This window comes from Pristiophorus japonicus, chromosome 21 (assembly GCF_044704955.1).
Source record: "Pristiophorus japonicus isolate sPriJap1 chromosome 21, sPriJap1.hap1, whole genome shotgun sequence".
NCBI lineage: Eukaryota > Metazoa > Chordata > Chondrichthyes > Pristiophoridae > Pristiophorus > Pristiophorus japonicus.
Window position 1 is genome coordinate 58788145 of NC_091997.1, and position 22966 is coordinate 58811110.

Consider the following 22966-nt stretch of genomic DNA (forward strand, 5'->3'; position numbering starts at 1 on the left):
CTTTACTGAAGGAATGCTGCCGTACTCGAAGTGCGATCTTTGGAGGAGATGTTAACTGCCCGTTACGATGGTTTTGCTATATGTTAAAGATCCCACTGCACTGTTGGAATAAGAGTAGAGAGTTCTCCTGGTGTTCTGGTCAACATTTCTCCCTCAACAAACACCAACAAAAGATTTACTGCTTGTGGGATCATGCTGTGTGTAAGAGTAACTAACTTCCTAAATAATTCATTGCATGCGACACACTCTGGCTTACATTAATGTAGTGCTTACCATGTCTCTACAGTCTCTCAGTCTACCCATGTGACAGATTAACAAACCAGCAAATCCAGAAAGTCTTCAACCTTTTTTTTTTTAATATTTTTAAAATTTTTTAACTTTTTATAAGCACGGGTTGTGCTTAACATTAGGGTTGATTAAGTCAAAGTACTGTTTCGCTGCATGAAGAAAAGCCTTCTATACAGCAAGGACAACGAGAGCCCATATCTCCATACACAGCTTCAAAAGAGAAAATATGTACAAAAGAGAACATTTTTACAAGGCTAAGGGTGTGCTACAATCAAAGCAGTCAGCTACAATTTTCATTTAACGTATATAAAAGATCAAAAAAATTGATTTTTTTACACTTTTCAATGACTTTATGAAATGGAAATATACAGAGACAGGCACAAAGCTAACAATGAACTAGCTTTTGACACCACATGGGAAGGAACAGGTACAACTGAAGGACAGTTCAAACAATTTTCAAAATGATTGGGTCACAGGGGCTGACGTAAGAGCGGAGATGGCCCAATCATGTCTGCAGCACAAACAGCAAGTATCATTTGTTGGTGAAATGGGAATCGAACACACGGGCTGTTCCGACAGACTTACTGCAGGGGAGAGAGAGCAGGCAGGCAACCAGGCCTCAACATGACAGGTCCACCCAGAAACAGGTTCAAATCTACAAGCAATATTCTTCACAACTGTGCAAGTTTGGGTGGGAACGGAGAATCAGGTGGGCCCTTACACACAAATATTTCCTCTTCATTTGACAAGTTTAACTTTTTCAACTCTGCTACTTGGGATAGCAAGCTGTTTCCAACATGTACTCCTTGTTCCAGAAACAGACCCGGACAAAAGCTGCCCGAGGTACTGACCTATCCACTGCTCCTTCACGACTTGAAAGCAGATTGCTGAGAAAAACCTGGATTATGCATCTTAACAGCCAACAACTCTACATGATCAAAAAGCAACATTGCTCCAAGACTGGGAAAGTGGCAAGGGGCTTTGGCCGAACAAATTCAAGCACTAGAAGGCTCACTAATGCAAACATTTAAGCAAAATGTAAATTACTTTGGATTGTCAGCTCGACCAACTGACTGGAGACACACATCATACATGGGGAGGACCATCACTGGGACAATGAGCTGCTGGCGTTGGGGAGACAGGGCATCAGGATGCAGAGACAGACCTGAATTGTCCAAACAAAAGCTAAGATGGCTCTAACACTGATCAGGCTGATTCTGAGGTGTAATTAATTGCTGCACACATCAGGCTGTTGGGTTAACCCATGCTAAGGACTGTGATCGTACTAATTTACTCATTGCTTCCGATTACACTGATTCAATGACAAATCCCAGTTTTAGGTCACAAGACTCCAGTTTTGAAGGCAAATAAACCAATAGAACTGAACAGTATGGTTTATGCTTTCAAGCTGCTTCACTGCAGGGTGATGTTTTGACCCGTTGATCAGATACATTTGTTAATTTAAGTGAATGACAGAACCTGCTATGCTTTTTACCAAGCTGTTTTTTTCCTATGTTGCGCATTCACAGAATGCTAAACACTGAGAAAAGAGGAACATTTGCTAAACCTAAATATAGGCTAATACGAATCTAGAGAAATTCTGTTCAAATCTACATACAGCAGTACCTCAGAACAGATAATCCTGGATTATCAATCATCACTTGCGCCCCTCAGTCACACCCCCGTCCCTCGCCCCAGCCACGCCCCCCCGCCCCAGTCGCGCTCATGCTCCCCGCCCCTCAGCCACACACCCCCGCCCCTCAGCCACGCCCCTCAGTCTCACAGTCGCACTCAGGAAACTGTTTGAAACAAAATAATTTTTAGCACTCTCCAGAAAACTGAGCAGTGGTTGGGCTATTTGAATGTTACAGCTCAGCCCTGATAAGACCCGTTTCTGATTGCGGTTTATTAAAAGTCTTTTCTTTGGCAAACCACTGATCTCATCAACTTTTCCCTGAATTTTTTTTGCTGTATTGAAAAAACTCATTAATTCAACATAAATCCTGCACCTTGCATCAATCTTTTCCAGTTTCAACAAGTAACAGAGCTTGGATTAAATGCACATTTAAAATGTTATTGCCACCATTGTAGTCAGAAGGTTAGCCCAAAGTGAATGGATATGCTGAGTATAGGCGGCTCAGAGGAAAACTGCGCGACACGGTCTGATTCAGGTAGAGTGAATCATTCCAGTCACCCCATGCACATTGCAATCTGCCATTAGTAGTGCTGTGGGCACAAGTGCTCGTTCCCCTCCCTCCACTCCCATCCCATCACCAGGTCAAATGTAAGACACCTGCAACTGACCAGCAGGTTGCGGACAAAACTAGTTCCAGACGGTGGATCCCCTGCTATTGTGTCCTTCTCGAGGAGATGGGGTACCTGGCTTCAGCTCTCCTCCCCACCCCCCCCTCCTGCGGGTTACACCAATCAGTCCCTGTGAATGAGCACACAGTGCTACCACACATCGGCACCACTATCTCTGCGGCAGGATAAGGGAGCTCAATGATGGGCACTTGACCATCTGTCCTTTAGACAACTTATTTGGAGTGTTTGGCCTTTATTGCTGCTTGCCACCTGCTGACCCAGGCACAGACCCCAGCCGCATTCAAATGAGACTTGGCAAGAGATTCATCTGCAGCATGCAGATGGTGAGCCGTTCGTTTTGCCGACTGCCTGTTTTAAAGAACGATCTGTTCCTGCAGAGTAACACTTAAAATACACAAAACACTGAGCAGCAGATGGGGGTACCCTTCCCCCAAAGGACTGGTATGAGGAGTGACTGAAAGTCACTCTGTACCAAGTCTCATTTTAGGTGGAAGTCAATGCCCACCGGTCATTGATACTTTCTGTGAACAGCTGTTCCTTCTTCCCAATATCGCACTATGGGTGCTGTGTTCAACATTAACCTCCACTGCCAGAAAATGGAAAACAAGGACAATGAAGAAAGCTAGCACTTAGACTGGAGTGCCTCCAATCGCCACGAACTCTAACCAGGAGGAAGGGGAGTGGTACATGCTCAAAGGAGGAGACGAGAGTGGTAATCCTGTAGGGCTCGAGTTTCCTCCATTCACGCTGGCTCCCAGTAAATATCACATCAATTCCACCAGAGTTGGTAATGTCAGTGGAGATTCAACCCCCCAACATTTCGAATAGCCTGCCAGGCTGGGGGTGGGGAAGGACCAGACCGACACTTGATAATGAAGGCATGCGAGAAGGCGGCAGCAGGTTATTGTTGTGCTTGGAAGGATTATGGCAGGTCACCATCTAAAACAATCTGTCTTTTCTCTGCTGGTGCTGACTGGCCTGCTGCTATTTCGAGTGTTCCCTTACCCTTTTAGACGATATTATATTATAGCCTACGCTGTACTCAACTTTTAAAATATAACATTTTAAATTGTCTCTCAAGCCGCCCCTAGTTTTGTATGGAAGTGTTTTACATAAATTGCTGGAGCCATGTTATTGTACTCCCAGTGCCTCAAAAACTTCATATCCTGATCAAGTTCTGATGTAAATGCCTGACGATCCACGTAGATTGGAGCTATATATGGGGAATATTAAATCTTTGATTATTTCAGCAAGGAATCCACTGCTCAGCACAGCTTGCTACCAGTAATTCAAATTGGGATCGATTGTAATGTGCATGCCTGGCTACTGCCGATTTTGCCAAGTTCTGTTTGTATCATCTGCACTGAGAATACCCAACTCTGGCCCCATCTTCACACAGCTCCCCTCAAGAAATCTGGACAACTGTCACCTGCTTGGACACAAGGGAGGTGAAGCAGCCTAAACTGAGCCGTTTAAAGAGGAAGGTCATTCGACTGATGCTAGAAACGGAATGTTATCTGTACATTTATTGCTGTTTCAGCCCCGTCCCCAGCCTGACACAGGCACCCGAGGCAGACACGACACCCTATCCCCATTGGGATTTGACCACAAGTCCTAGATCCTCTTTCAAATTGCCAACTCTCAACCAAACACCTGGTCCCAGGCTGCTACTCAGCAGTAGTTTCAAAGCTAAAAGCAGAGACCAGGAAGGAGCAGGCGGAGTACAGATACAGCCAACCCTGCAAAATATTCACAACTACGCAACAATCTGCTTCCCCTTTGAGCCCAGTTAGCTCAGGCAGTGCTCGTGACCGCAACACAGCAACTCACCAAGTCTAGAATAAATTCAATTCAAATCGCTACAGGGTTTGATTGAAATACATGCCCAGCCAGGGTGGAGCTGCTGGCACAGATGCACTATGGGTGCTCAATCCAAAGCTCAAAGTAGGAAGTGATGCAGTTTTCTTCAGAGTGAAGCATTACTCATCTCAGCCCCTGACAAGATGGCAAAACAGGAACAAAACTGCTTGTGAAACAGGACTGCATTTGAACATTACCAACTGTCTGCGCGCTCCCCTGTTGATTTAAGGGATCGATAATCACTACACGCAACCATATGAAGTTAGCAACTTTATGTACAGGTCTATTGATACAGGCCAATATCCGAAGTATGAGTCAATCCAGCTTTTACCCTAGAATCTAACTTGCCAAACTAACCTCTTCATCGCGATAACTGTGGCCGGTGACAGAAAGTTTAACCTAAGAAAGCTATCTAAAATGGACTCTAAATTCACTAAAAACTGTGAATTTTGTTTGGGTGATGTTTGAATATCAAACGTCGAGAACAAAGTGTAGTTGCCACTAATTGTTTTTATCTGTGTGCGAGCCGCAGAGGTACAGAATGTCTCTGTTTGTCATCGTGCTGGACCGAGGACAGTACACCAGTCTCCAGCTCCTTGCTTCCTCTGTTGCAGCTTCCAGATGATCGGCGGCTGTTTCTGGTCTGTCTGTGGCTGGGTTCAGCTCGACTATGGCGCTCAGTCCCAGGATCACACGTCAGTGGGAATGCTCGCCTCTCCCACGGTTGAACAGTCTGGAATGAAGGCAGAGACGGGTATTACAAGCATAACAAATACTCTGCCATGACACATACTCACCGGGAAGGACCAATACAATGGGCTAGACACTTGCGTTCCACTGCTGTCCAGCTTGGACTGATGGGACAAAACCTTCCTTTCTTTAAGTACTCGATATACAATATGCTATGTACAAAGAAATTAGATATATTTGTGCTAAACCTGTGATATAAATCATGAAATGAATTTGGGCAGTTGTAGTGCAGTTTAGATTGCAAATTTCATAGAATGGCTAGCATTAGAAATGGAAAAACAGCACATAGGGGTGCACTACTGAAAATGGCTCAGTAACATTCTTGGCAGTGTAGATGTAGCTTTACTCTGTATCTTACCCCGTGCTGTACCTGCCCTAGGAGTGTTTGATGGGACAGTGTAGAGGGGGCTTTACACTGGATCTAACCCACGCTGCACTTGCCCTGGGAGTGTTTGATGCTGAAACTGGGTGTCTGAAATTGAAAATATTACATTCTGCAAGACTCACTTTTGATAAGCATAGGTTAAAAAGTTAACATGATCATTCAACACTCTTAAACAAAGATCTCTCAGTATTAGGGAAGATGCCGTGTGCCGCAGAATTACAGGCAAGGTTTGGCACCACAACTCCTCACACAGTGGGCTTAAATGCCCCACTAAATCGCAGTGAGGAAAACCGAGGGGAGATCAGACGGGGCAGAAAGTTAGGAGGGCAGTGTTGGTGGAAGCCCAGAGTTCTCCACTGTGAGGTATGCTGGGTAGCTCAACAGCACAAACTGTGCAAAATGGTCAGGAGAGCAGCAATGGGAACATGCCACAACCATAACTAACCAACAGAAGCTCTCAGCGGAAACTCTTAAAAATGCAAATTATGCAAGGATGATCTGTCCTTCACAAATCAATGCTAACGCCTCTGAACAGCACAAGTAATGAATTCCATCCTGCATCATGGACTTGAGAAGTTTTGTCATAACCAAAGTAAGAGTAACTGCCATATAATTTACTGGCTTAACCCATTCTCCCTTCTTAAACGGGTGTGTAACGTCTGATGTTCTGTCTTTAAGCTCAATGCCTGTTTCATCTGGGCCTGGGGACCTCTGGTATGTTAATAAATCTGCCACTGACAGATGGACTATTGCCATTATCTCTTCAATACCCTGATATCAGACATTAGGCCAGTTAGATTTTTAAACAGTGTATAATTTTATTTCTGGTTTGACTGTTCATTCTCACCTGTTCTTCATGACCAATATCTGGGGTTGAACAGCGCGTATCCTCATTTGAAACCCGTCCAGCACTGTCTCGAGAAAGAGAGGAATAAAGCGTGTCTGGGCTGACCGGATGTGCAGAAGGGCTGCAAGGAGAGGGTGTGAGGGGGAAGTCTCCAAGACTGTGGAAGCTGATGTCAGGGGAGGCAGGCTGAGAGGTTGAAGGGTTTGCGCTGCCAGGCTGAGGGGTGGAATGTTCATCTGTTGATTTGTAAGATCTGTGGTTTGGGAAATTAAAAAAACTCATCACATCACAGTCACTTTGCCTGCAAGAAAGATCCCGGACTCAGACATCCGAGGGATGAGATCAAAGTCCGGGTTTATCAATAGTTAACAGTAATAGAAGTAACACTTCGCATAAGATTTTGACGGAACTGGACAGGTTAGATGCGGGAAGAATGTTCCCGATGTTGGGGAAGTCCAGATCCGGGGACATAGTCTTAGGATAAGGGGTAGGCCCTTTAGGACTGAGATGAGGAGAAACTTCTTCACTCAGAGAGTTGTTAACCTGTGAAATTCCCTGCCGCAGAGAGTTGTTGATGCCAGTTCATTGGATATATTCAAGAGGGAGTTAGATATAGCCCTTACGGCTAAGGGGATCAAGGGGTATGGAGAGAAAGCAGGAAAGGCGTACTGAGGAAATGATCAGCCATGATCTTATTGAATGGCGGTGCAGGCTCGATGGGCCGAATGGCCTACTCCTGCACCTATTTTCTATGTTTCTATAAGAAATAAAACATGTGAACTAGAAGTGCAAATTCAGCTTAAAGGGCGTGATGTTGTGACCATCACTGAGACATGATCACAAACAGGGCATGACTGTGAGATAACTATTCCAGGTTATAACATCTTTAGAAAGAACAGGGAAATTGGAAAAAGATATTGACAAAGGACACTATTACAGCATTAGAAAGAGGGAATACATGCAAGGGTGAGCAGGCAGTAGAAACGCTATGGGTAGAACTGAGGAATAAAACAGGATGCAAGACTTTGGTGAGAGTTGTTTAGAGACCTCCAGGTAGCAGGTTGCATGTTGCATAAACGCAGAGATTAGAGAGGTTTGTTGCAAAAACACAACAGTTATAAAAGGGAGACTTCCATTTTCACAGCCTGGGGAAAGCAGAACAACTAGAATCTCAAAGGCAACACATTTCTTGTGTATTTGGGACAGCTTTCTGGAACAATATGTTCTTGGACCAAGAGAACAGGCAATACTAGATTTAACAATGAATATTTTATTGAATTAGTCAACAATCGAACGGTAAGGGAACATCGAGCCAACAGTGACCATAATATGATTGAATTCAATATTGGGTTCGAATGGGAGAAGCGTGAGTCACGAACCAAGGTTTTAAATTTAGGTAAGGCTGCCTTCGGAGGGATGAGCAGAAATTGATTACAACAGACTGGGCTGAACTACTAACTATAATGGACAGCAGGCGGTGTTCAAAAAGGTATTTGGTAGAATACAAGACCTGTACATACCCCGAAAGGGCAAGAGCTCTTACGTATGTAATTAAACAACCTTGGTAAACAAGGAGTGAGAGATGGTAAAAAACTACAAAGAAGGGCTTATATGAAGGCAAAGAGCAGGAGAGATTCTGCAGACAGAGATATAAAAAACAGCAAAGGGATACAATGGAAGTGGCAAGAGCTGCAAAAAGGGAATACGAGAAAAAACTTGAGGGATATCAAGAACACTAACAATTTTTACCAATACATTGAGAGAAAGAACATAAGAAATAGGAGCAGGAGTAGGCCATAGGGCCCCTCGAGCCTGCTCCACAATTTATTACGATCATGGCTGATCCGATCATGGGCTCAGGTCGACTTCCCTGCCCGCTCCCCATAACCCCTTGTCGTTTAAGAAACTATTGATCTCTGTCTTAAATTTATTCAATGACCCAGCTTCCACAGCTCTCTGAGGTAGTGAATTCCACAGATTTACAACCCTCAGAGAATAAATTCCTCCTCATCTCAGTTTTAAATGGGCAGTCTCTTATTTTAAGATTATGCCGCCTAGTTCTAGTCTCCCCCATCAGTGGAAACAACCTCTCTGCATCCACCTTGTCAATCTTAAATGTTTTGATAAGATTACCTCTCATTCTTCTGAATTCCATTGAGTAGAGGCCCAACCTACTCAGCCTTTCCTCATAAGTCAACCCCCTCATCTCCGGAATCAACCGAGTGAACCTTCTCTGAACTGCCTCTAAAGCAAGTATATCCTTTCTTAAATATGGAAACCAAAACTGTACGCAGTATTCCAGGTGTGGCTTCACCAATGCCCTGTACAACTGCAGCAAGACTTTCTTGCTTTTATACTCCATCCCCTTTGCAATAAAGGCCAAGATAGATTTATGAAAGGGAAATCATGCTTGACGAATCTTCTGGAATTTTTTGAGAATGTAACTAGCAGTGGACAAGGGAGAACCAATGGATGTGATGTATTTGGACTTTCAAAAGGCTTTTGACAAGGTCCCGCACAAGAGATTGTTGTGCAAAATTAAAGCACATGGTATTGGGGGTAATGTACTGACGTGGATAGAGAACTGGTTGGCAGACAGGAAGCAGAGTGTCGGGATAAACGGGTCCTTTTCAGAATGGCAGGCAGTGACTAGTGGAGTGCCGCAGGGCTCAGTGCTGGGACCCCAGCTCTTTACAATATACGTTAACGATTTAGATGAAGGAATTGAGTGTAATATCTCCAAGTTTGCAGACGACACTAAACTGGGTGGCGGTGTGAGCTGTGAGGAGGACGCTAAGAGGCTGCAGGGTGACTTGAACAGGTTCGGTGAGTGGACAAATGCATGGCAGATGCAGTATAATGTGGATAAATGTGAGGTTATCCGTTTTGGGGCAAAAACACGAAGGCAGATTATCTGAATGGCGGCAGAGTAGGAAAAGGGGAGGTGCAACGAGACGTGGGTGTCATATGGTTCATCAGTCATTGAAAGTTGGCATGCAGGTACAGCAGGTGGTGAAGGTGGCAAATGGTATGTTGGCCTTCAGAGCTAGGGGATTTGAGTATAGGAGCAGGGAGGCCTTAATGCAATTGTGCAGGGCCTTAGTGAGGCCTCATCTGGAATATTGTGTTCAGTTTTGGTCTCCTAATCGGAGGAAGAACATTCTTGCTATTAAGGGAGTGCAGCGAAGATTCACCAGACTGATTCCAGGGATGGCTGGACTGTCATATGAGGAAACTGGATCAACTGGGCCTTTATACACTGGAGTTTAGAAGGATGAGAGGGGATCTCATAGAAACGTATAAGATTCTGACAGAACTGGACAGGTTAGATGCGGGAAGAATGTTCCCGATGTTGGGGAAGTCCAGAACCAGGGGACAGAGTCTTAGGATAAGGGGTAGGCCATTTAGGACTGAGATGAGATGAGGAGAAACCTCTTCACTCAGAGTGTTTAACCTGTGGAATTCCCTGCCGCAGAGAGTTGTTGATGCCAGTTCATTGGATATATTCAAGAGGGAGTTAGATATGGCCCTTATGGCTAAGGGGATCAAGTGGTATGGAGAGAAAGCAGGAAAGGGGTACTGAGGGAATGATCAGCCATGATCTTATTGAATGGTGGTGCAGGCTCGAAGGGCCAAATGGCCTACTCCTGCACCTATTTTCCATGTTTCGATGTAAGATTCCATTGGCCTTCCTGATCACTTGCATACGAACCTTTTGTGTTTCATGCACCAGGACCCCCAGGTCTTGCTGCATGCAACACTTTTCAATTTTTCTCCATTTAAATAATAACTTGCTCTTTTATTTCTTTTCTGCCAAAGTACATAACCTCACACTTTCCAACATTATACTCCATCTGCCAAATTTTTGCCCACTCATTTAGCCTGTCTATGTCCTTTTGCAGATTTTGTGTGTCCTCCTCACATTGCTTTTCCTCCCATCTTTGTATCGTCAGGAAACTTGGCTACGTTACACTCAGTCCCTTCTTCTAAGTCGTTAATAGATTGTAAATAGTTGGGGTCCCACCACAAAGAGGGCGGCTAAGAGTAATGTGAGAACCTTAATGACACAGGTGATATTGTAACTGGAAATCAGGAAATGGTTACTTTGTCTTAGTCTTTACTGTCGAGGATGAGGATAAAATACCAGGAAATACAAGGAAAACTAAAAATAATGGAACACTATGGATGACTAAAGAAATTAGGGAAAATTGTAACTGAAGAAAAAGGCAGACTGAGTACACAGACAATGGAGAGGATGATAAAAGGGAATACGAAAAGGTTAGGAAAGAAGTCAAAAAACAATTAGGAAGAGAAAGAGAAACTCCAGAATTAAATTATCAAGGAACATAAAAAGAAAGTGAAGTATTGTACAGACACATAAACAACAGAGACACATAAATAACGGAAGAAAAATCAGGATAGAGACAAGGCCACTCAGGGATTCACACCATAAACTCACAGGAAATGACGGCAGAAATATTAAATAATTACTTAGCCTCGGTATTTACCAGGGAGACCAAGGTGGACATGACATTAGAAGAAGAGATCAAAAGATATCAAGATAGAAAGGGGGGAGATAATTGATAAACTAATCAAACTTAGAGGATAAAACCTCTGGTCCGTATGGATTACATCTGCGCATATTAAAATAAGTTAGGGAAGAGATAGCAGAGACATATATATATATATATAAAATATATAGATATATATATAAATAAATTAAAACATTCATTAGAAAAGGGAATAGTGCAAGAGAACTGGTACACAGCTAATGTGATTCCTATATTTAAAAAGGGAGATTGAACAAGTTCAGGGAACTACAGGGCAGTTAGCTTAATGTTGGAGGTAGGAAAGATAATGGAAACCTTTCTCAAAGATGTAATAGAAAAACATCTAGAAACTGAAAATATAATAAAGTGTAGTCAGTAGATTGCAAAAGGTGTACACAAGGGTAATGCAGTAGATGTACCATATTTGGATTTTCAAAAGGCCTTCGATAAAGGTACCATATAGTAGACCCATGACTACGGTCAGGACATGTACCGCCAGGGGATAAGTAGCAGAATGGATAGCAAGCTGGGTGCAAGGCAGAAAACAGAGTAGGGAATTGGTGTTCCACAAGGATCAGTGCCGGAACCACTGTTGTTCACCATTTACATAAACAATTTGTCCTTGGGAATCTGAAGTACAATTTCAAAATTTATGGAATACAAATTGTGGGATGTAGTTAATTCAGAGGATGACAGCGACAAAATTCAGGAAGATGTTAAATAAACATGCAGAATGGGCATGTAATTGGCAAATTAATTTCAACATAGGTAAATATGAGGTAGTACATTTTGGTAGGAAGAATAAAAAGAGATCACATACTCCTTGGAAAATAAGTCAATATGATAAAAAAGGAGAGGCAAAAGAAACATATTACTAATAAATCTTTCCAGATAGGCTGTACCCATCAGGCTGGGGCTCTTTTCCTCAGAAAAGAGCTGACTGAAGGGTGACCTGATAGAGGTCTTCAAGATTATGAAATGTTTAAATAGGGTAGACAGAGAGATGTTTCCACTTGCAGATGAGACCAGAACTCCGGGCCATAAATATAAGATAGTCACTAATAAATCCAGTAATAAATTCAAGAAAAACATCTTTACACAGTGGTTAAAATGTGGAACTCGCTACCACAAGGAGAAGTTGAAGCGAACAGCATAGATGCATTTAAGGGGAAGCTAAACACAAGGAAGGTGGTAATAGATCATCATGTTGATGGGGCTAGATCAAGATGGGTGGGAGGAGACTTGTACAGAGCATAGAGTTGTTGGGTCAAATGGCCTGTTTTTGTGCTGCACATTCTATGATTTAGGGGTGATCTAATTGAGGTGTTGGCGATAATTGAAGGATTTGATAGAGTAGAGATAGAGAAACTATTTCCTCAGAACAAGGGGGCATAGCCTTAAAATTAGAGCTAGGATGTTCAGGCTTGACATCAGGAAGCACTTTCTCTCTCTCTCTCTCTCTCTCTCTCTCCCCTCCCCTCCCTCGCCAAAAAATCTGTTGAGGCAGGATAAGTGAAAGTGTCAAACCAGAGATTGATTGGCTGCTTTTTGTTGGGCAAGAGTATTAAGGGTTAAGGAAGAAAGGCGACTAGATGGAATTAAAATACAGATCAGCCGTGAACGAAGTGAACGGCGGAACAAGCTCGAGGAGTTGAATGGCCTCCTCCTGTTCCTATAAATGCCGCCCGGACCTCAAATCTTTTATACCCTTCAAGATTTTGATGACAATCTCACACGCAGTTAAAGTTTTCTAAATCTACACTCCTGCAAGGATTGAGTATCTGGGCCCACAACTAGAAAACGCCACAAAGAAACGTTCCCATTTCAGTCAGGAGCCAAGTCGAGACCAGGATTCTCCACTGTGAGGTAGGGAGGATATGGAGGCTACGTCGCCCACTAATATATCTGCTCACCCACAGATAGCTTTCTGGAAGCCAGTTACACAGCAGTACCATGGGAAGCCAAGGCTGTCGGCTCTTGGCAACAGGATAAGGTATGATAACCCAAAATTCAGCAAATAAAGGCACCCCCTCCCTCACAGACCATGCAACAAGACAAGCACGGGGCCACATGCTCTGCCCGATCTTGATCAATACCTGCTTCCGCGCCTCTGTGCACTGACTGGGGAGGCTGACCACGTTGTCCACCGTGAACGCTCAAACTCCTCGTACTTCGCATGTCGAAACCCAATCATTGCATCTGAAAAATCTTCCATCTAAAACAGATGCAATATTTCAACACTGTTAAAAACGTCCTGTTCAAGTTGAGTGAACACTGCAGAGATGTTTTTGCAATATAATTGTAAAGCACTACCTCCTCATGGTCCTCTTCAAGTCTGTGATTTGTTAAATCAACTTTCACATCCACTATACGCCAGCTAGAGAGATAAAAAAAAGACAATTACTCGCAGAGTGCACGTAACATTTTCACATTAATACAGCTCAAACCGAGCCCCACCCCACGCACCAACACCGCCCCCCCCCCCACGGTGCGTCACACCCCGATCCCCCCGCCCCGCGTAATACACCGATCTCTCTGCGCCACAAGCCAATTACATCCCTATGGTCACGCACTGCTACACAGTACAACAAATGATTTTATTAAAATCTAAATTTTCTGCAGTTTGAGATTCTATAATCCCAGAAAATCAAGTGTAAAGGATCAAATCCTGTGCACTCTCTCGCAGATTGTAAGGAACTATAGTCTACATCACACTGAGACCACTAAAAGGCCTGTAGATCAGCACCTCCTCACAATCGCTTTAGAATCATAGAATGATACAGCATGCAGGAGGCAATCCAGTTAGTCCCACTCCCCAACTTAAGTCCCTCATCCCCGGTACCATTCTAGTAAATCTCCTCTGCACCTTCTCCAAGCCCTTGACATCCTTCCGAAAATGTGGCACCCAGAATTGGGTACAGTACTCCAGCTGAGGCCTAACCAGAAACTTAAAGATTTAGCATAACTTCCTTGCTTTTGTACTCTATGCCTCTATTAATAAATCTAAAGATTCCATGTGCTTTTTAACAACTGTCTCAACTTGTCCAGCCACTTTCAAAAATGTATGTACCTACACCCCCTGGTCTCTCTGTTCCTGCAATTGTACCATTTAGTTCATATTGCCTCTCTTCATTCTTCCCTCATTCAACAGATACTGGGTCTGTTTTCTTTGGAATAGAGGAGGTTGAGGAGAACCTTATTGAGGTGTATAAAATTATGAGGTGCCTGGATAGAGTGGATAGGAAGGACCTGTATCCCTTGGCAGAGTGGACAACAAGCATAGATTTAAAGTAATTGGGGGGAGGTTTAAAGGGGATATGAGGGGAAATTTCTTCACCCAGAGGGTGGTGGGGGTCTGGAACTCACTGCCTGAAAGAATGATAGAGGCGGAAACCCTTACCACATTTAAAAAAATACTTGGATATGCACTTGAAGTGCCGTAACCTACAGAGCTACGGACCGCGAGCTGGAAAGTGGGATTAGACTGGGTAGCTCTTGGTCGGCCGGCGCAGGCACGAGGGGCCGAATCTGCCTTACCCATTCCTGTCCTGCTCCAACTCACGACCAGCTGAATCCCAATTATATTACGAGACTTTGAACAAACCCTGAATGCATACCTCGGTGTCAGGATCTCCTTATACTGAAGCTTCTCCACACGAGTGGTTGCAGCAACAGACATTGGGATCACAATGTTGTTAATGTCAAAGGAACTTTCTGTCCTCCTCCTTCTGGCTGCCTGTTGTTACAAGAAAAGAAAGTCAAAACAGTCATTGCAATGTACCAAAGGTGCCTTGGGCCACATGGATATACAACAGCAAATTAACTTCCGCTGTAGGGTTCCACCAAGATCTTGTGTTTGAGTTTTAATTCTTCATGAAGGGAGGGTGGGAGAAACTTTTGTGTTTTACAAAGTTGAGTGATGTCAGTGTTGGGGCTAACAGTAACAATTTTTCACCCTTGTCAGCCTCCTTCCCATCAACATCAAGCGCTGCCAGGTTTTATACACATGGTAAAGCTCCCTCTAATTCACTGCAACAATGTCAGAACAGCAATCCTACTGCTACTTGGTCAAGTGTTGGGAGCTTGACTGTGTTCCAGCAAGTGTCAGCATCTTGAAGGGAGGAGGAAATTAGCACAGAAAACTGTATCCATAATTTCCCACAACAGCATGCTTGAGATCTCGGACTACTTGGACCTGACAACCTAAAACCCACTTCATGTAGGACTTTTCCAGCCAGCAGGCTGAGAGAAGACTCGTACCAGCAGTCTAGCTTGGATCTGAACCTAGGAAAACCTTTTTTTTTTTAAATTCCATTCTCTGGATGTGAGCATTGCTGTCAAGGTCAGCATTTATTGCCCGTTCTCGTTACCCTCGAGAAAGTGGAGGGGAACTTGGGAGATGATGGTGTTCCCATGCACCTGCTGCCTTTGAAGGTCGCAATTTTGGTTGTGCTGCCGGAGAAGTTGCTGTAGTGCATCCTCTAGAGAGTACGTGCGAGCATGGTGGTGGTACCAGGGTGTGAGTGTGAGTGTCATAGTACTGGGGTGTGTGAGTGTAAAAACATGAGAGTGTGAGTGAGAGAGTGAGGGGGGGGGGGGGGGGGGGGAAGCGGGGAAAGAGAAGAAAGATTGAGTGCGCGTGCGAGTGTGTCGTGGTACTGGGGTGTGAGAGTGCGAGTCATGGTACTGGAGTGTGCATGTTAGTGTATGGGTACGGGAGGGAGGACCTGGGTATGGGAGGCAGGACATACATTTAGAGACAGGACTAAGCACAGCCCAAGGATGAAAAGTGTGCCTGCCTTCACTGGGTTGAAAGACATAGAAAATAAGTTGAGCAAGTTGCTGGGGAGCATGACACTGTGCCAGCAAGGGTCAGCACTTTCAGCGAGGAGCAAATACGTACAAGAAAGTGAACCATATCCATCATTTTGCGCTGGAAGGACTGTCTTTTAGTTGGCTCCGGGTTTAGCAATCAGACAGCTGAATTAGTGCAGAAGATTAAATTGTTTGAGAGATTCGAACAAGTAAAAAAAAAAATAGAAATGTTAACTGGAAGGTACAGGTGACTGTGGGCCAGCACAATGTTGCTGCACCTAGTCAATTGCAGCCAGGACAGCAACACTTGAGCGTCAGAAAGATAGAATGATCACAAAAACACATCCATTACTGAAATGGGAAGTGTTCTCCTCCCAGCAGTGACACCAACACCTTGAACACAAAACTTCACCAAAAGATACCCGGTGTCGTAATTTGCTCCTGCTATAATATAAACTAATTGTCAATAGATTTTCTAATTCCACTGTGCAATTGCTTGCCTTGCAGTTTTCCATGTATCCTGTATAAAATTCCCTCCTTACCAGCGTGGACGCCACACTCTGTGTGTTGGTGGTGCTCGGTGCGGAGCTCTCTGATGATGTGGACAGTTGCCGCAACAGTGGGCTGTGGACTGAGGTATGGGAGCGAATCGTAGAACCGTACGGACTCCCCATGTCTGACAGGGCCTGTCTAGCTGGAAAAGAAACAAAAACAGAAATTCTAAACAACTGGGCATGTTCAGGTGCATGTGCTTCTGTTAGTTCAAATCTCGATTACCACTGATTAAATAATTCACTGACATGCTGCAACAACAGATTCTAGGGCAGTGTCACCTCAAACACAGCAATACAGTGAATGGAGTCAGTAATCGGACTGAATTACTCTCACCAGACACAAAAATGCCCTAATGTAGGAGTGTTCAAACTGTGTCCACCTCCCCCAAGCCCGGGTAATTCACCTGCCAACTCAGTCCTATCTGCTGCACGTCTAACTCGCTGGTTTGCTCAGTTTGAGGTTTGTGGACTGGAGGTTTGGAAAAGGGCTGTTCATAGTGCTGTTGCCTCATAGATTTATAGAATGGTGCAGCACAGAAGGAGGCCATTCAGCCCATCATGCTAGTCCAGCTCTTTGGTAGAGCTATCTAATCAATCCTATACCCCTGCTCTTTGAAAGTTTCAGGCAGTGCATTCCAGATCACAACTCGCTGCGTAAAAGTTGTTTCCTCATGTCGCCTCTGGTTCTTTTACCAATCACCTTAAACCCGTGTCCTCTGGTTACCGACACTTCTGCCACTAGAAACAGTTTCTCCTTATTTACTCTATCAAAATCATTCTGAACATCTCTATCAAATCTCTTCATAACCTTCTCTGCTCTAAACCCAGAGTAAACCCAGCTTCTCCAGTCTCCATATAACTGCAGTCCCTCATCCCTGGTACCATTCTAGTCAATCTCCACACCCTCGCCACACCCTTGACATCCTTCCGAACATGCGGTGCCCAGAATTGAAAACAGTACTTCAGCTGAGCCCTAACCTGGATTTTATGAAGGTTTAGCATAACGTCTTTCCTTTTGCACTCTATTCTCAATTAACCAAGGATCCCATATACTTGAAAAAAAAACATCCTTCTCAACTAGTCCTGTCATTTCAAAGATGTGCAAACATATACCTCAGGTCACACTGTTCCTGCCCCCGCTTTAAAATTGTACCATTTAATTCATACTGTCTCGCATTTTTCTATCAATATGTTTCACTTCACACTTCTGTTAAATTTTATCTGCATTTCAACCTGTAATGTTTATGCCTTCCTGAAGTCTGTTACTAGCCACCTCATCATTTACTAAATTTTCAAGTTTCGTATCATTATGCCCTGTATACCCAACTCCAGGATATTAATATAAATCTAAGAGCAGTGGTCCAAATATCGACTCCTGGGGAACACTGCTGTACACTTCCTTCCAGTCAGAAAAATAACCGATCACTGCTCTCTGTCCTTTAGCCAATATTGTATCCACACAGCCATTGTTCCTTTAATTCCATGGGCTTTAATTTTGCTAAGCAGTCTATTACGTGGTACTTTGTCAAACGTCTTTTGGAAAGTCCATATACACATCAACCGCAGTTCCTTCATCAATCCTCTCCGTTACTTCTTAGAACTCAAGTTAGTCAAACATGATTTGCCGTGCTGACTTTCATTTATTAACCCATACTTTTCTAAGTGCCAATTAAGTTTGTCCCACATTATTGTCTCAGGTTTCCCTGCCACAGACTTAGACTGACTGGCCTGTAATTGTCAGGTTTATCCCTCTCCTCGTTTTGAACAAGTGTTCCATTTGTGATCCTCCAGTCCTCTGGCACCACCCACATAGCCAAGCAGGATTGGAAGATTGTAGCCAGAGCCTTACTTCCCTCAGTAACCCAGGATGTATCTGGGTGACTTTTCTACTTGGAGGACTGCCAACCTTATCTCCTCTTTATTCTATCTAGTATTGCTACTGCCTCCTCCTTTACTGCTACATTGGCAGCATCCTCTTCTCTAGTGAAGACAGATGCAAAGTACTCATTTAGTACCCCAGCCATTCCCTCTGCCTGAACAAGATGATCTCCTATTTGGTTCCTAATTGGCCACACCCTTCCTTTGACACCCCTTTTACTATTTATATGTTTATATAAGACTTGTGGGTTCCTTTTTAGTTAGCCACTAATCTACTCTCATACTCTCTCTCATAGCCCCTCCGATTCCCTTTTTTCGATCTCCTCTGTACTGTCTACATTCAGCTTGGTTCTCTACTGTATCATCAAGCTGACAATTGTGATAAGCTTCCTTTTTCTGTCTCATTTTAATTGCTACATCTTTAGCCATCCAAGGAGCTCTAGTTTTGGATGCCCTTCCTTTCCCCTTCAGGGGAATGTGTCTAGTCTGTATATGAACAATCTCCTTTTTGAAAGCCTCCCATTGGTTGATTACTGTTTTGCCGACCAATTTTGGATTCCAAATGAAGTGAAGTTAGCCCTCCTCCAGTTACATTTTTTATTGCACATTGTCCCCATTGGTGGATAAGGTGCGTATCAGCAGCTTGAGCTATTGAACTACAGGGAGTTAAACATGCGGCCCCGAGTCTCAATGGCATGCACTTATGGTGTCACAGTTGAGGTACATCTGCTTCCTGTTTACTAGCTAGACAAACACTACAAAGCTCATCAGTGCTGGTTGCTGATAATTTGAGTGGTTTTAGCTGGGTAAACTCCAGCAGTATCTCTGCACACACTTGGTTGCCCCAAAACTTCAACCTTTCCCAACTTGCACTCGAATGCTCTGGACTTTGGTCAATAACATGTCCCCAATCGGGAGAGTGCGCACTTCCCATGGAGCAAACAGAATCCTTATGTATGTCTCAGTAAGTTGGTTGGGGACCCAAAAATGCCGATGGGTTTTATACTAAACACACATGGAAAAGAAAACTTTTCACATAGTCCTTCCACCAATTCTCCAGACACACAGAGCTTGCTGACAAAGTGCTTCTGCAAAGAGAATAGGAAGCACAAAACCCGACTCACTCTCCCTCCTCCCTGAATATAAGCTGCTTTACTCCCATTAAGTGAACACAGAAACACTGCCAGGTGTGCAGACTCTGTTACAAGCTGCGTGACTTCAGCTATGAATTATGAAAATTTACATCATGTAAAACATCAACTTTCAACCAGTCTCTCACAAAATCTCCTAGAAACTATGGCACACGCGATGATTCCTAAGCTTTGATTCTAAATGCTGGATAAATGAGTATAATGCTGAGGATGGATACTTGTTCATAGAAATAGGTTAACAACAAATGTTGTTACCAGGGTCAGTTAGTGCATTGATGCCAACACGCAGCACGCTGCAGATCAGGCCGCGCTTGGCAGGTCACAATCTACAAACGGTTGGATGCTTTTCCGTGCACTTGGCACACACCTGCTGAGTATCAGCACTGTCAGAGTCATGTGATTGCCAATCATCCAATCAACGATCCAACATCCAAGTGAGTGGAAAGAGCAGGATATTGCTGGAAGTAGCAGAGTCCCTGCTACAGGGAGCCATTCAGTGTCACTTCTTTCTGAAAGGATGTTACCGTGTGGCGTATTATGGTACCCATGCGCTGGTCCTCAGTGACTCCATTTCCACAAAATGAAGTAGTGACTAAAATCACTGTTTAAACACCGTACAGTTATTCCTTTGCACCTTCCTTTTGTTTCTGCTCCCCTCTAAATGATTTACAATTGGTGCAGATCCAGGACGTACCTTCCGTTAGTTCTGCTGAGAGTTCTCGCTGCCTCTTTTTGTTCAGGAATTTTTCCTGCACAGGAGTACTCTCCAGCTTAGAGACAGACAATAAATCATCAAGGTGCTGTTTAAATGTCTTCTCTGTACGATTCTTACTGTGGGTGCACTCTGCAACAAAGCAAAAACACTTGATAACTCAATATGCATGCAGTTGCACTAGTTCCGATACTTGCATCCACCTTCGGACTCCTTCTGTGAAATCACTTGTTAAAACAAGCAGCAGAAACTGAGGCAGTGAGTTCTCATTAACTCCAGGCTCAAGCTGTTTGACTGGTCCACGAGTTAATCCCACTTCACACCAGCAACATCCCAGCCTTGAGTTGTTAAGTCAAAACCAGGCCCCACTTGAGGCCATGGTAAATTTGCAGAACTTTGCAAGGGAAGTGCACAGCAACTGAACCGAGCCTCCATTTTTAACACATGAAAACAACAAAGTTAATCACTTGAATAAACATAGTAAAACATCCAAACCTCTTCAAGGAGCGATTATCAAAATCTGACATTGATCCACATAAGGAGATATTAGGACAGGGGCTTGGTCAAAGGAGGAGGTTTTAAGGAGCATCTTGAAGGAGGAGAGAAGTGGAGAGGTTTATGGAGGGAAGTCCAGAGCTTTAGGGCCTTGGCAGCTGAAGACAGTGCTGCTAATGGCAGAGCGATTACACTTGGGGATGTGAAAGATACCAGAATTGGAGGAGTGCAGACATCTTGAAAGCTTCTCGGGCTGGAGATTACAGAGATAGAGAGGGGTGAAGCAATGGAGGAATTTTAACACAAGGATAACAATTTTAAATTCGAAGCGCTGCTGGACCGTAAGCCAATGTAGGTGATGTAGCAAAAGGGTGATCGATGAATTGGACTCTGTGCAAGTCACGATATGGGCAAAATTTTGGACGAGCTCAAGTTTAAGAATAAAATGCTGAGTGCCGGATTGTTGAGGAGCTTTTGTTGCTAAGTGAATTTGTGCAAGATATTTTCCCCAGTGAAGGGTGAACCACTTTTGGTAGTCAATGACTTAACTCATCATCTGAAACCTGGGATTACATTCAATTCTGACCTAAACTCAATCCCGAGAGTGATATCTTGCAACACAGCAAATGCGGGAAATTATACAACATGGCTTCCGGGTAAGAACTGCAGAGCACATGGCTTTATTATTATATGCATCAGTAGTCCACCAGGTGGCTCTATAACACTTCTCCCTTCTTATTGAAGTTAATTATAGCAAATAATCATTGTACATGACTTGCATGGTATACATTTCTCAAATGGAACCCATTTTATGTTTCCAAGTTCTACTATAGAATTCTGTAACATAAACAAAAGACATGAGGCATTCAAGGAGATCTGGAGGGCTCAGGTCAAACATGTGCCCTTAAAGAAAAAGGGTGGGAACAACAGTTATTGAGCCCTCTGGATGTCGAGGGACTTACAGGGGAGGATAATGAAAAAAGGGAAGCTGATGTCATATACCGACGGCTAAAAACTATCCAATCTTTGGCGGAATATAGAAAGTTGAGAGGTAAAATTATAAAGGATTATAGGAATGCTAAGAGAGAGCATGAAAAATTCTTGGCTGGTAAAATTAAGGAAAACCGAAAGATGTTCTATAAATATATTAAGAGCAAGAGGGTAACTAAAGAAAGGGTAGGGCCTATTAGGGACCATGAGGGAAATCTTTCTGTGGAGGCGGAAGATGTTGGCATGGTTCTTAATGAATACTTTGTGTCTGTTTTCACAAAGGAAAAAGGCAATGCAAGTGAATTTATAAATGGGGAACAAAAAATGGCTGGGCAGGTCACATAGTACACGTCAGATACGAGACTCCCTAAGCAAATGCTTTATGTGGCGTTCCTTCATGGTAAACAAGCCAAAGGAGGACAGCAGAAACGTTATAAGGACACCCTCAAAGCCTCCCTGGTAAAGTGCGACATCACCACCGACACCTGGGAGACCCTGGCAGCAGACCGCCCGAGGTGGAGAAAATCCATCCGGGAGGGCGTTGAGCTCTGAATCTTGACGCAAGGAGCATGAGGCGGCCAGGAGCAGGCAGCAGAAGGAGTGCGCGGCAAACAAGCGCTACCAACCCCTTCCCCGCACGAATGTCTGTCCCACCTGTAACAGGGTCTGTGGCTCTCGTATCGAACTGTTCAGCCATTAAAGAACTCACTTTGGGAGTGGAAGCAAGTCCTCCTCGATTCTGAGGGACTGCCGATGACGATGATCTGTCTTCACTAAGGAAAACACAAATAGCCTTCCGGAAATACTAGGGGACCGGGGGTCCAGCGAGAAGGAGAAACTGAAGGCAATCCTTATTATTCAGGAAATTGTGTTGGGGAAATTGATGGGATTTGAAGGCCGATAAATCCCCAGGGCCCGATAGTCTGCACCCCAGAGTACTTAAGGAAGTGGCCCTAGAAATAGTGGATGCATTGGTGGTCATTTTCCAACATTCTATAGACTCTGGATCAGTTCCTATGGATTGGAAGGTAGCTAATGTAACCCCACTTTTTAAAAAAAGGAGGGAGAGAGAAAACGGAATTGTAGACCGGCCAGCCTGACATCAGTAGTGGGGAAACTGTTGGAATCATTTATTAAAGATGTAATAGCAGCGCATTTGGATAGCAGCGACAGGATCGGTACAAGTCAGCATGGATTTATGAAAGGGAAATCATGCTTGACAAGTCTTCTAGAATTTTTTGAGGATGTAACGAGTAGAGTGGACAAGGGAAAACCAGTGGATGTGGTGTATCTGAACTTTCAAAAGGCTTTTGACAAGGTCCCACACAAGAGATTGATGTGCAAAATTAAAGCACATGGTATTGGG

At 43.9% G+C, this 22966-nt stretch overlaps 1 protein-coding gene across 9 annotated transcripts in view; it reads right to left on the minus strand.

Annotated features, from left to right (window-relative positions):
- Positions 1-331: 331 nt before the first annotated feature.
- The window catches only part of LOC139234015 (KAT8 regulatory NSL complex subunit 1-like), a 217478-nt gene continuing 194843 nt past the window's right edge, over positions 332-22966 (minus strand). For 8 of the 9 annotated variants that reach the window (XM_070864840.1, XM_070864837.1, XM_070864836.1 and 5 more), the window contains 7 exons: positions 20098-20247; positions 16363-16514; positions 14623-14741; positions 13319-13382; positions 13102-13220; positions 6456-6708; positions 332-5206 (listed from right to left, as the gene is read on the minus strand). In XM_070864840.1, the coding sequence (XP_070720941.1) occupies positions 4985-5206; positions 6456-6708; positions 13102-13220; positions 13319-13382; positions 14623-14741; positions 16363-16514; positions 20098-20247 (1079 nt within the window). In that variant the 3' untranslated portion in view covers positions 332-4984. The remainder of the gene's footprint in view (positions 5207-6455; positions 6709-13101; positions 13221-13318; positions 13383-14622; positions 14742-16362; positions 16515-20097; positions 20248-22966) is intronic. The other variant, XM_070864844.1, reaches the window with a different exon arrangement.